The sequence below is a fragment of the Priapulus caudatus genome, unplaced genomic scaffold, assembly GCF_000485595.1.
Source record: "Priapulus caudatus unplaced genomic scaffold, Priapulus_caudatus-5.0.1 Scaffold55, whole genome shotgun sequence".
NCBI classification, from domain to species: Eukaryota; Metazoa; Priapulida; class Priapulimorpha; order Priapulimorphida; family Priapulidae; genus Priapulus; species Priapulus caudatus.
The window spans coordinates 58217-71082 of NW_014577116.1; the positions used below are offsets into that span (position 1 = coordinate 58217).

At 47.3% G+C, this 12866-nt stretch overlaps 1 protein-coding gene across 1 annotated transcript in view; it reads right to left on the minus strand.

Moving 5' to 3' along the window:
- Positions 1-2602: 2602 nt before the first annotated feature.
- Positions 2603-12866, minus strand: part of LOC106820986 — a 39710-nt gene continuing 29446 nt past the window's right edge. Inside the window, exons 16-19 of the mRNA XM_014825604.1 lie at positions 4037-4222; positions 3721-3852; positions 2957-3028; positions 2603-2644 (exon numbers count right to left, since the gene is read on the minus strand). Coding sequence (XP_014681090.1) covers positions 2603-2644; positions 2957-3028; positions 3721-3852; positions 4037-4222 — 432 coding nt within the window. The remainder of the gene's footprint in view (positions 2645-2956; positions 3029-3720; positions 3853-4036; positions 4223-12866) is intronic.

Consider the following 12866-nt stretch of genomic DNA (forward strand, 5'->3'; position numbering starts at 1 on the left):
TATGGCTTTAATTGTGCGAAATCCTACCTGTGATACCACTAAGTTGAGCCAATTCGTGTATAACGCTGGCCGCATTTTGTCCATCTGGCAACACTACACACAGTATCTTGGTCGCTTACCCTCCTGTGAACGTTGTGATTTTGTCCCTATGGAAGCTAACGCACTTGAGGATTCTTGCGATCCATTGAAATACACGCCAATTGGTGCTTTATTGTTTCGCTGGGAAGTTGGAGCACTATAGGCGTTACACTCCCACTAGGAAAACTGGATATTATAGTATTAATATAATACGTCTGGCAAGTCAACGAGGTGAGAGCCTCATATCAACAAGCTATATGCAGCATCTTTAGTGCTTACGCTTGGAGTGAATCATTTGGTCAGACAATGATCTACTCCAAGGTCTTACACACCCTTCGAGGCGAGTGATTAGGTAAGTTAACACACCGTAGTGATTGGGTCAGTGGTGAAGTGATCGTATTTTAGGGCGTCGTCCACTGACCATAGCAGGCTTCTTCTTTCTCTGTTTAGATGCATCCTTTGACGGCACCCATTGCCTGCAGTGTGCTCATGCATTGTTCCGGCGGTTCGATCTGCCATGTGCTTCCCTCGCGTAGTTCCAGCTCTCCAACACATCTTGTAGCAGTGATGCTAAGTACTCAAGCACGTTGCACCGATTACCAAACAACAGAATGAAATGCTTTATTGATGCATTGTCGATTTTGAATCGAATAACTGCCGTTTTGGAAAGAAAAATAGGTTGTCTGTGTGCTAACTGCGGGGTGCGGCCTGCTGGCTGCCTTGACCGTTTGTTTTCTACCTGCTGCTGTGATTTTGCTTGTCTGCTGGCTGGCTGCATGGCGCTGGCTGCTGATGATGAAATGGATGAATGATGATGATGATGATGATGATGCTTCATGCTGATGCTAGATGCAGCTGATGGCTACTGTTGGACATTCTTTTGCTGCTACTGAATCGCTGGCTGATGCTACTCGCTTTGCTGGCTGCTGGCTGGGGCGTTGTTATGTTACTGACTGCGCTGCTGGCTGCTGCTGGGCTGCTGCTCGGGTGGTGGTTGGTCGTGGTGGTGGCGCGGGTATTGTCCTAAATGTGCTGTGTGTGTGTGTGCTGTGTGCGTGCGTGCGCTGCGTGGCCGTGCGTGCGTGCGTGTGTGCGTGTGTGCGTGTGTGCCGTACTGTGGCGCTTGTTGTGTAGTGTGCGTGTGCGGTGTGCGTGTGCGTGTTGCGTGTGGCGTGTGCGTCGTGCGTGCCGTGTGTGTGTGTGTCGTGTGTGTGTGTGTGTGGTGTGTGTGCAATGCCCGCTAGGACGGGCTGGCGTGTTGTGTGGTGTGTCGGCCATCATGTACCATCCGCGCGTAACGGAGTTGCAGGGAGAGGTAATGTGTGATCGCTGTTCGTGGTTGTGTGTTCGTGGTTGGTGTGTGTTCGTCATTGTGTGTGTTATCGTGTGCTGTGTTCGTGTGTGTGTTTCCGTGTGTGTGTTCGTAGCGTGTGTGTGGTTCGTGGTGTGTGCTTCGTGTGTGTGTTCGTACGTGTGTGGTTTAGTGTGTGTGTTTCGTGGTGTGTGTTCGATGTGTGTGATGTGAGCCAAGCAGCGAGCCAGCTGTTATACACTGTATACATGTTACACGCGTTGGCGCGATCGATTCAAGCACAGCTCGCCTCTAGGGCGTCCAGTCAGCCCGCAGCTCGCCTTGAGGGCGTGCAGTCCAGCCAGCAGCCAGCAGCCGAGCCAGCTGATTATAACTACATGTATACATGTTACACCGGCGCTCGCGGAGGTTAATGCACTCCTCTTTGAGTGCCCTCTGTCTAGTTTGACGACTTTGTCGCTGTCGTGTGTCTGTGTGTGTGGCGTGCGTGGCGTGCTTGCGTGGCGGGGTGTGCGTGTTGTGCGGTATGTGTGTGTGTGTTGTGTGTGCCGCAGTGCGTGCGTGGATTGTGCGTGTGCTCCGGTGTGTGTGTGTGTGTGTGTTGCGTGTGTGTGTGTGCGTAGCCGTCGTTGTGTCGTGTGGTGTGTGGTGTGTGTGTGTGCGTACTGTGTGTGTGTGTGTGCTGTGTGCGGCTGTGGTGTGTGTGTGGTGTGTGCTGCTGATGGTGGTGTGTGTGGATGGTGTGTGTGTTGTGTGCTGTGTGTGCACTCATTGCATTTGGTGTCGTGTGTGTGTGTGTGTGTGTGTTGTGTGTGTCGTGTGTGTGGTGTGCATCCAATTGCATTTGTTGTGTTGTGTGTGTGTGGTGTGTGTGTTGTGTGTTGTGTGTGTGTGTTCGTGCGCCGGGCCGCGGCGCGTGGCGTGTGTTGGCGTGTGTATGTGGTAGGCCCGCCGTACGCCTTAGTGCTCGATTCTCTCGCTCTAATCTTTCTAGCCGTATAGGCCGTGGCTTATTGAGGAAATCGTCGTAGACGGCTTCTTATGCGTCGCCACTCTGCTCTGTAGCCAGAGCAATCTTCACGGCATCGTGTCTGTTTAGATCCAAAAAGCAGCCTGCTAGTGGGCAGTTATGATCGGAATGGCGGCTGCTGAGCCTAATCGCAAGCTCGCAAGGAGCAGTCTCCATTGACAGGCATTCGCACCACCAGAACATCAGACATGCCAGATGCCGACATGGCGTCCATTGGTGATGAGCTGGATCAAAAACGAGTAGCTTCAATCTATGTTGTTGCGTTATATCGATTGTTTAATATACTGCCATCATATACATTTTACAATAGCATATAGTATAGTATACGCTATATATATATATACTTTCAGAATTCTGGCGTTATACAAATTGCTCTAGTCAGCAGTGACTTCGAAGATATCCGAATCCGGTTACACTAATATATACTGCAACGGAATGACTAATAATCCCATGGCGCGTAGAATACGATATAGACATTCTATCAAAGTTATTTCATATATGATACAGTGCTTACTTGATTCTCCTTTAACTAGTACGGCTCTTATCAAGATTGGCTTTAAGGAACCTCCAGAGCCGAAAGGAGTTCCAGAAATGGTTACCCGCCAAACCTAAAGTTAGCGAAAACGGGCAAAAGTTTTGAGAAATCGCTGGCCTTTCTATCTTTCGATTATTTGGGTCTAAGCTACTATCACTAAAGTAAGTCAAAAACTAACATAATTATCGTTTAGTTTCATATTGTTTGCAGGAAAGATACGTGGCGTGTGTGCTTAGACGTGTGTGCGTTGTGTGTGTGTGTGTGGCGTGGCGTTGCGTCGTGGCGTGCGTGCGTGTTGTGCTGTATGTGATGGTGTGTGTGGCTGTGTCGTGTGTGTGTGCGTGCGTGCGTGGTGTGCGTGCAGTCGCGCGCGGGCGGTGCGTCGGCGTGTGTGTCTCGTGTTGTGTGTGGTGCCTGTGCTGTGTGTGTGCTGTGTGTGTGTGTGTGTCATGTGGTGTGTGTGTGCTGTCTGTGTGGTGCATCATGCATATGTTAGTGTGCGCGCTGTGTGGCATGTGTGTGTGTGGGTGTGTGTGTGTGTGTGTGTGTGTTCGGCGTGTATGTGTGGTAACGTGTGTGTGTGTGTGTGTGTGTGTGTGTGTGTGTGTGTGTGTGTGTGCGTGCGTGTGTGTGTGTACGTGTGTGTGTGTGCGCGTGTGTGTGTACATGTGTGTGTGTGTGTGTGTGCGTGTGTGTGTGCGCGCGTGCGGTTGCGTGCCTGTGCGTGCCCCCTAATTAAATGAGTTTAGTAGTATAGCTACTTACCACGTAACATGCGCGATAGATTTGGTCAATGGCGGCATACAACGTCTCAGCCTTGTCCACAGATAGGTCTAGCTCTAAGGCTTCCACATACTTCACTGCCAATTTACTCGTGCTTCTGGTCTTTCTGAATGCCTAAAAGTCAGAGGTATAAAACAAATGAGACAATTGTATTTCAGCGCAATTCGTAACGCAAGTTTATTGAATGTACTAAGATTAGTTTGAATACAATTAATCACATACAATCAAATTATTCATCGTATAGGTCTTTATGCTATAGACGTTACTATAGAGGGATGCACAGTGCTAATATACTTACAAGGTAGAAGCTATTCACGTCGGCCTTCAATTTCTGCAGTATGGATTTTCGGGCACTGCTAAATCGTCTTTCTATGCTGTCTACCAGTTCTGGATAAACAGTTTTCCCAAAAATAGCCATTTCCATCAAAGCTTTTCTGTCCTCTGTGGAGTTGAAGGAAGTGTACCTGTTTGCTCTATAACCTAACTGTATAGACGAGATGGGAAATATTACTTTTCGCGTTATTCGATGCCATGGTTTTTCGGCAACTGACGCTAATACATTTTATTGGTAAAGTCGGTCTCACTATAACCACTTAAGGTTCAACGGGCAATTGGGCCAACTGGTTAGATCATGGGTGTACGTAGGTGCATATTAACAAACGTAGCATTCATACAAAGTTAAACCTGTGTATAGCAGCCACTCAAGAAGAGCACCAAAAGTCAGCTTTATGGAGAGGTGGCAGTTCCTTATGTAGGTGCTTCCACTGTATAACTCCCTCTCACGGGAATCGCAGAAATTGGCCTTTATAGACAGGTAGTCGTTCTATAGAGGGGGTTGCTAACACATGTTTGACTGTAGTATCATAAATTCGTGGTTCTTCTCTTAAAGCGGGGGACACACCATGCAAATTTATTCGCACGTCCTCAGCGATTGTAAAATCGCAGCGAAATTCGCATGGTGTGTCCGCTAATGCACGGGCGAATTTCGCTGCGAATTTCATCTGCATCGAAATTCGCAGCGATCAAACATGTTTGATATTTTCGCTGCGGACGTGCGGACGTGCGGACGTGCGGACGTGCGAATAAATTCTCATGGTAGGGCCTATATCCCAGGCTTAAAGTAAAGCGTTTAAATGCGCGTATTCATTACAGCTAAAGCTGCATGGGTTTAAACTGCCAACTTTGTGTTGGAGAATCGCCGAATTGTACCAACTTCGAAACTTCGCAACTGACAATCGTCAGTGTAAACGCAAAAGTTGCGCGTCCAACCGATCGATAGCAACTAGTTGGAAGATTAGAACATGTTCTAATTTTGCCAACTCGGAGTTGGCGTGTTGGACGTTTTTTGCCAAGTGGCCAATCAGAAAACAGCAATCAGGGGTGTGTCCCTCCACCCAGAGGGAGACCATTTGCGCGCGCGTTTCTGCGGCACGTGTCTGAGTGTGGGAAATGGTATTTGAGGTACTTTTGAGTACATGTACTGCCTTCATTCTGACTATCACATGACTATGTACAGGGGGGGCATTGTTTAGGTCGGGATCATTATTGAATATGTAGGGGTGATCATCGCTGAGATGAGGGCGACAGCAGAACTCTTTCTTGGAGTTGTGAAAAAAAGCTGCAAAAAGCTTGTAACCTCTGCTTTGCCACTCAATTACTGTGGCCGAGCAGGCGCGCCACGTAGCGGCATAATGCCGCAGGTATTAAGCGCGTACGTCATTACACATTTATATTAATTTGTTGAAATTGCTCATTTCACTAGAGCGAGAGAGAACGAGCGAGAAAGAGAGAGAGAGAGCGCGCGAGAAAACGAGAGAGGGGGAGTAAGAGAAAGAGGGGGTAAGAGAAAAAGGGAGAGAGTGCAACTCGGTGATTTAATAACGGTGTTCGCGCATGCGCAATATCTCTCGAGAAAATTAATATTATGCAATAATTATGCATTTGAAATGAAGAGGAGTTATCCTAGCATAGATTTATATGATAACATTCCATCAGTAGACCTTACTTAAGAAATAAGAAGAAGATCTTATATGGTATGTTATGGCATGTAAGGTCCGCGCTGCATATACCAGTCATGATCAGTACACAATCTGGCAACGTTCGTGTGTTAGAGCATGCGCAATATCTCACCAGAAGAGTTATATTTTGTGATGACAATTTATTTATGATTAGGGGGTCTCTCAGCATTGATTTATGTAATAAATCATTATCAGTAGACCTGTATTTATAATTAGGAGCGCGCCCTATAGCCTGTAGCGTGTAAAACACCTACTTCACCCCCTCCCGTCCTTCCCCTTGCCCCTTGTCCCTCGCTCAACCTCCTGCTTCTTTTACAGCCGCTCAGCTATCATCCCTACCGCCTTTTCTCAGTCTCCCACCCTTCTCTCTCTCTCAGCAAGCTATATTATACAGTTTTCGGCAGTCATCTCAGTATCTCAGCATAGATTTATTTAATAAATAATAAATTAGATATTATTATGATAGGGTCCGGTTTCCGGGCCGTTGAACGTGTGAGAACGGCCGAAGAAAATTATCTTGGCAGTGATAGGTGGGTGACCAACGCGCGAGCGCCATCTTCATGTACAATTAGCATACGCGGAATCAGGAGCGCGATGCTGCTAGCAAAGTGAATCTTGTAGATGGGATTTTACAATGCACACGTGACGTCGATTGAATGCCCAAGATCGGCCGAAGGTATTTATCTTGGCTTGCAACCAGTTCATGTATATTGCCATAGGGAAAATTGCTGCGGGATGCTGCGACCAAAGTGAAAATTTTGAATCACAATTCACAATCAAATTGAAAGGATTTGCAATGCGCACAAACTGTTCGGCATCCACGCTTTGTTTTAAATGCGTAACATCGGTCTTAGGCCATTTACTTTAGGCGTTATGTCGCCGAGGTGGCGATGTCCCAATCGCTATACCTTATAAGGTATGAATGGAACTGAGGCGGGCAGTGCCGTTCCAACGAAGTAGTAAGGTCAGAATTTGCGTTGTGCACCACGTCACCACGCTCTCTTTTGCGTGCTTAACATCGTCCCTACGTCATTTACTTTAAGCGCTACGTCGCCGAGGTGCCGACGTCACGGGAACTCGCGAGGACACGGCGGAGCCGGAAGTTACAGAGAACAAGGTGTCGCTCATCAACCAGTGCGTGTACGTAAATGGCATCCTCGCATACGATCCTCATCCGCATCCCCAACATCCTTCTCTTCAATAAATTAGCGCAATCACTACCTTGCAACCTGTACGATACATTATCGTGCGTCTCTTCTTCTGCGATGTCTTGGATTGGCGTTGGATAGCCGAAGCTGAATTCGGGGAATTTTATTGCTCTTAACGCGGGGAACATCTTGCGGCGGCGCTGCGCCTTGCGGACGAGTTTCGCGGAGCGTGTTCGCAGCAGCTCTCCGAGTTCATCGTGCGTGAAGAAGAAGATCAGATCAGCGTCAGGAATTCTCGTCTGAAACATATCATCGGGATGCTAAGATCGACTCGGTAAGTTACACTAGTAGATGACGGTGCGATGAAACGCTATAGACATATTGACGATAGACGCCATGTTGACTGATGTTGTCATCTGCAACGCAAATAGGTAGTCACCGTAATGCCACGATCGGTGTGCGTATAGGTTGTAAAGTATCTGTAGATTATTATTACACCAGTACAGGCCTTTTGCCGAAGATGAAATGATCGAATTCATATTTCGCACGAAGCAAAACAAATGTCAACAGTTATTGTATTTTCTAACTTTCTTTAGAACCTGCATCCAATCAACTGCAGTTAGTACGCAAATTCTCGACCCATGGAATCGTGCCTACGATCAAATATGCCTTTATTTGTGCGAATCCTACCTGTGATACCATAAGTTGAGCCAATCTCGTGTAACCCTGCCGCATTTTGTCCATCTGCAACACTGCGCAGTTCTTGGTCGCTTCCCTTTGTGAAACGTTGATTTGTCCTATTGGAACCAACCACTTGAGGATCCTCCTGATCATTGAAATACACACAAATTGTGTGCTTTATTGTTTCGCTGGGAGGTTTGGGTGTAAGCAGACGCATTGACGCGCGTAGAAAACCCTCACCTAGGAAAACTGGATATTATATATTATATATAGTCTGCATAGTGCAAGGTGAGAGCCTATATCACAAGCTATATTATCACATCTATTAGTCTTACCTTGGAGTAATCATTCGGTCAGAATGATTACTCCAAGGTCTTACACACCCTTCGAGCGAGTGATTAGGTAAGTTGCATACCTAGTGATTGGGGTCAGTGGTGAAGTGATTGTATTCAGGGCGTCGTCAACTGACATAGCAGGCTTCTTCTTTCTCTGTTCAGATGCATCTTGACGAACCATTGCCTGCAGTATGCTTATCAGTTGTTCGGGGTTCGATCTCCATGGCTTCTCGCGTAGTTCCAGCTCTCCAACACATCTGTAGCAGTGATGCTAGGCTAAGACGTTGCACGATTACAACGACAGAATAAATGCTTTATGGTAATTTCAATCGATTTTTGAATCGAATAACTGCGTTTTGGAAAGCAAATAGGTTTCTGTGTGCCACTGCGGTGTGCCGCTGCTGCTGCCTTGACGTGTTGCTACTGCTGCTGTGATTTGCTGTGCTGCTGCTGCTGCTGCTGCTGATAATGATGATGATGCTTATGCTGCTACTGATGCTGCTGATGCTACTGTTGCTGCTGCTGCTGCGGTTGCTGTTGTTGTTGTTACTGCTGCTGCTGCTGCTGCTGCTGGTGGTGGTGGTGGTGGTGGCGGTGGCGGCGGCGTGCTATTGTCGTAATGTGTGTGTGTGTGTGTGTGTGTGTGTGTGTGTGTGTGTGATGCGTGCGTGCGTGCGTGCGTGCGTGGCGTGCTGCGTGCGTGCGTGCGGGTGTGCGGGTGTGCGTATGTGCGCTGTGTGTGTGTGTGCGTGTGCGTGTGCGTGTGCGTGTGCGTGTGCGTGCGCGTGCGCGTGTGTGTGTGTGGTGTGTGGTGTGTGTGTGTGTGTGTGTGCGTGTGTGTGTGTGTGCATCATTACCTCCGCGCAACGGAGTTGCAGGGAGGTATGTGATCACTGTCGTGTGTGTGTTCGTGTGTGTGTTCGTGTGTGGTGTTCGTGTGTGTGTTCGTGTGTGTGTCGTGGTGGTGTTCGTGTGTGTGTTCGTGTGTGTGTTTTCGTGTGTGTGTTCTTGTGTGTGTTCGTGTGTGTGTTCGTGTGTGTGTCGTGTGTGTGTTCGTGTGTGTTGTGTAGCCAGCAGCGAGCCAGCTGTTATAAACTGTATACATTGTACACCGCGTTGGTCGCGATCGATTCAGCACCAGCTCGCCTTAGGACGTCCAGTCAGCAGCAGCTCGCCTTAGGGCGTGCAGTCAGCAGCAGCCAGCAGCGAGCCAGCTGTTATACACATGTATACATGTTACACGCTCGCGGAGGTATGCACTCTCTTGAGTGCCCTCTGTCTAGTTGCATTTGTGTGTGTGTGTCTGTGTGTGTGTGCGTGCGTGCGTGCGTGCGTCGGGTGTGCGTGTGTGCGTATGTGTGTGTGTGTGTGTGCGCGGTGCGTGCGTGTGTGTGTGTGGTGTGTGTGTGTGTGGTGTGTGTGTGTGTGTGTGTGTGGTGGTTGTGTGTGTGGTGTGCGTGTGGTGTGTGTGTGTGTGTTGTGTGTGTGTGTGTGTGTGTGTGCATCATTGCATTTGTGTGTGTGTGTGTGTGGTGGTGGTGTGTGTGTGTGTGTGTGTGTGGTGTGCGCGCGGGCGCCGCGCGTGCGTGTGTTTGCGTGTGTATGTGTAGGCCCCGTACGCGCTTATGTGTTTCTCGCTCTAAATTTTCTACCTATGGCCTGCTTATTGAGGAAATCGTCGTAGACGCTCTTTATCTCGCCACTCCTGCTCTGAGCCGAGCAACTTCACGGCATCGGTGCTGTTTAGATCCAAAAAGCGCCTTGCATGTGCAGATTGATCGAATGGCGGCTGCTAGCCTATCCAAGTCGCAGGAACATCTCCACTGACAGCATTCGGACCACCAGACATCAGACATGCCAAATCGACATGGCGTCATTGGTGATAGCTGGATGAAAACGATAGTTCAATCATGTTGTTCGTATATTCGTGTTTATATATGCATATATACATATATATATATATATATATATATATATATATATACTATACTTTAGAATTCTGCGTTATACAAATTGCCTAGTACAGTGACTTCAAGATATCGAATCGCGGTTACATAATATATACTGCAAGGAATGACTAATAATCATGGCGTAGAATACGATATAGACTTCTATCAAGTTATTTCATATATATACAGTGCTTACTTGATTCTCCTTTAACTAGTACGGCTCTTATCAGATTGCTTAGAACTCCAGAGGCGAAGGAGTTCCAGAAATGGTACCCCCAAAACCTAAAGTTAGCGAAAACGGCAAAAGTTTTGAGAAATCGCTGGCCTTTCTATCTTTTCGATTATTTGGGTCTAAGCTACAATCACTAAAAGTAGTCAAATACATAATTATGTTTGTGCTCTCCGAGTGCTCTAAGTTATGTTTAGTTTCATATTGTTGCAGGATAGATACGTGCGTGTGTGCTTAGACGTGTGTGTGTGTGTGTGTGTGTGTGTGTGTAGTGCAGAAATATCGTACCGTGGGAACAGGAACGGCGACAGAAGGCGTCCGACAATTTAGAAGGGACGGCCGGTCTCAGCGCCGGCCAACGGCCTCGCCCGACTCTAGACAAGGCCGAAGGCAAACGGCAAGCAGTAAGCGAGTCGTAATGACAGTCCGAGAACTGGTCAAGGAGGCATCGAACCCCCAAACAATAAATCACCCGGCCCCAGCGTCATTGCAGCCACTAGCCAGACCATAAATCAGGAAAGGCAGTGGAACGCGGGCACGCGTTCACAGCTTAAAAGAGAGGGTTTAGAGAGAACGGAGAGTCCCGGACTGCCGTTGGCACGTGTACACTGTCACTAATTCGTCGTGTGGTGGAATAAAGCTACAAGTTGTTTACCGTTTGCATCATCGTTACGTCTACTATCTACGAGTTACCGTCTACGATACATCTTAGAGCTACATTTGGCGCCGTTTGACCAAAGAATCTTCGTCTCCCTTTGCGACACACGCAAAGTGCTACACTACGATGCACGAAAGTCGAGAGAAACACTGAGTGAAGACAGCTGAACGATGAAGAAGAAGAAGAAGAAAGAAGACGAAAACCTATGACTATTGGACTATTGTGACGTGGGAATGAAGTGTTACCGTTTTCGCCAGACGAGCATTGTGTATGAAAATGCTACGAACAATGAGATCGCCGCTACAGCGCAAATAAGCCAGAACTTATCTTGTACCACCTGGTTATCGACGACGCCAGAAACAGCACCCGAGATTCAGCAAATCTGCAGATCGCCGGATAACGCACGAACAATGCATTAGTACACACATTTATGGGGTGGCAACGATCACAACAGCCGTGACAGCACCCGAGATATCAGCTGCATAAGAGTCTACGCTGGTTGACCAAGCAGAAAGAGCGCAATGGATGAACGACATTGCAACACGTATTACGGTGAGTGAAGCAATCTAGGTCGGCGGCTATTCTCAATTTTCGTATTAAACTGGAAAAATAGTTTTCAAACCACCATGTTTATAAATACACAAGAGTGTTAGCGAAATACTAATTAAAGCACTTTTCCTACCTATCACTCTTCAAACCACCACCCCACCACCGCTTAACGAGTTTCATAAACTGTGTGTACAATGCCCGAATTAATTCGTACGTGAATACGTAGAATAGTACCAATCTGTGTAGAACTTTAAGAATGCGCCAGGGGTATACGCATTTACTTGCGTAGAAGGCAAGGTTGGCTGATATAAAAGCCATGATGACTCAACGCATATAGTCGTAAGAGAACGAGTCGAGTGCTAGTTAGACGCACCAGTTTTAATGTACGAGAGGGGACATGGAACTCCCTGGAATCGCTGAGAATGGTCCACGAAAGTAAAAGTCGGCCAACAGCGATAGCATTTCGAAACAACGTACTGTACGAGGTCAGCATGGACGCCGGGCGCTATAAAATAGAAAAACAAATACAAGGACGGAAGATCAACTCGACAAGCCATATCAATTACTAACCGTGGAGGCAATTCTACGTGGCTAGTTTATTCTTATATACAGGGTTACAATGATCATCCATGTTAAAGAGATAAATTTGTCACTCTCATTACAGTGTGAGAGATTCCACTGGCAATGTACACCCCTTAGCAGCCCAAAACAACTACCGCAGAACGCCATTCAGCGCCACCCACCAGACCCGCCCATCCACCATTCCTTACCTAGTTTATTCCCAAGAAGTGTTTGTTGTTGTTATGTTGGAACACAATTATAATGAATGAAGCCGATCGACACAGTTGTTTCACAGCCTAATCTGAATGTATGAATGTATGTATGGTATGTAGGTATGTTGTCACCGCTTACAGGCATTAATTTCTCTCGAAAGCGAGAAAAGGAGGTATTTTTTTTGGTCAAGACGGCAGAGCTACTTGATAGGAGAGGTATTTATATCTGGTTACGAGCATGCGAACCAGACGACAAAATACCACGAAAACGTGCGGCCGTTCGAGGTATTGCACGCAACGCATGCTGCAGTGTACTCTGATATAGTTGTCACCGTTCCACAAGACGCGACCTCACGGCCGCCACCCGCCGATGGGGGACCCTTTCGCCGCGGTCTGACGGTCAAACGACATCGGTTGGCAGGGGGCCTACTTGGATGGCTGCCTAAGTTGGTTTGTTGGTCACTGGTTTGGCATGGCTTCGCCATTAGCGGGGTTGTTAAGTAGGTAAGGGCAAACGTCCCTTCTCGCTTTTTCCCCCGTCAGACATAACGGTTCCTGACAGCATAGGAAAAAAACAGAAACAAAAAAGGAAACAAACAGGAATTTTTTCCATCTTTAAAATTTACAATATAAAATGTTGTTATTCCATCGTACAAACTGTTTTTTCTAAAAATTACTCGACTACTTTCATTGTTCCTCTGGTGTGTGTTCTCACGTTTTGTGTGTAGTACGGCAGTGCGCGAAGACCACAGCCAAGTAAACTTTTAGCATAACAATTTATAACTTTT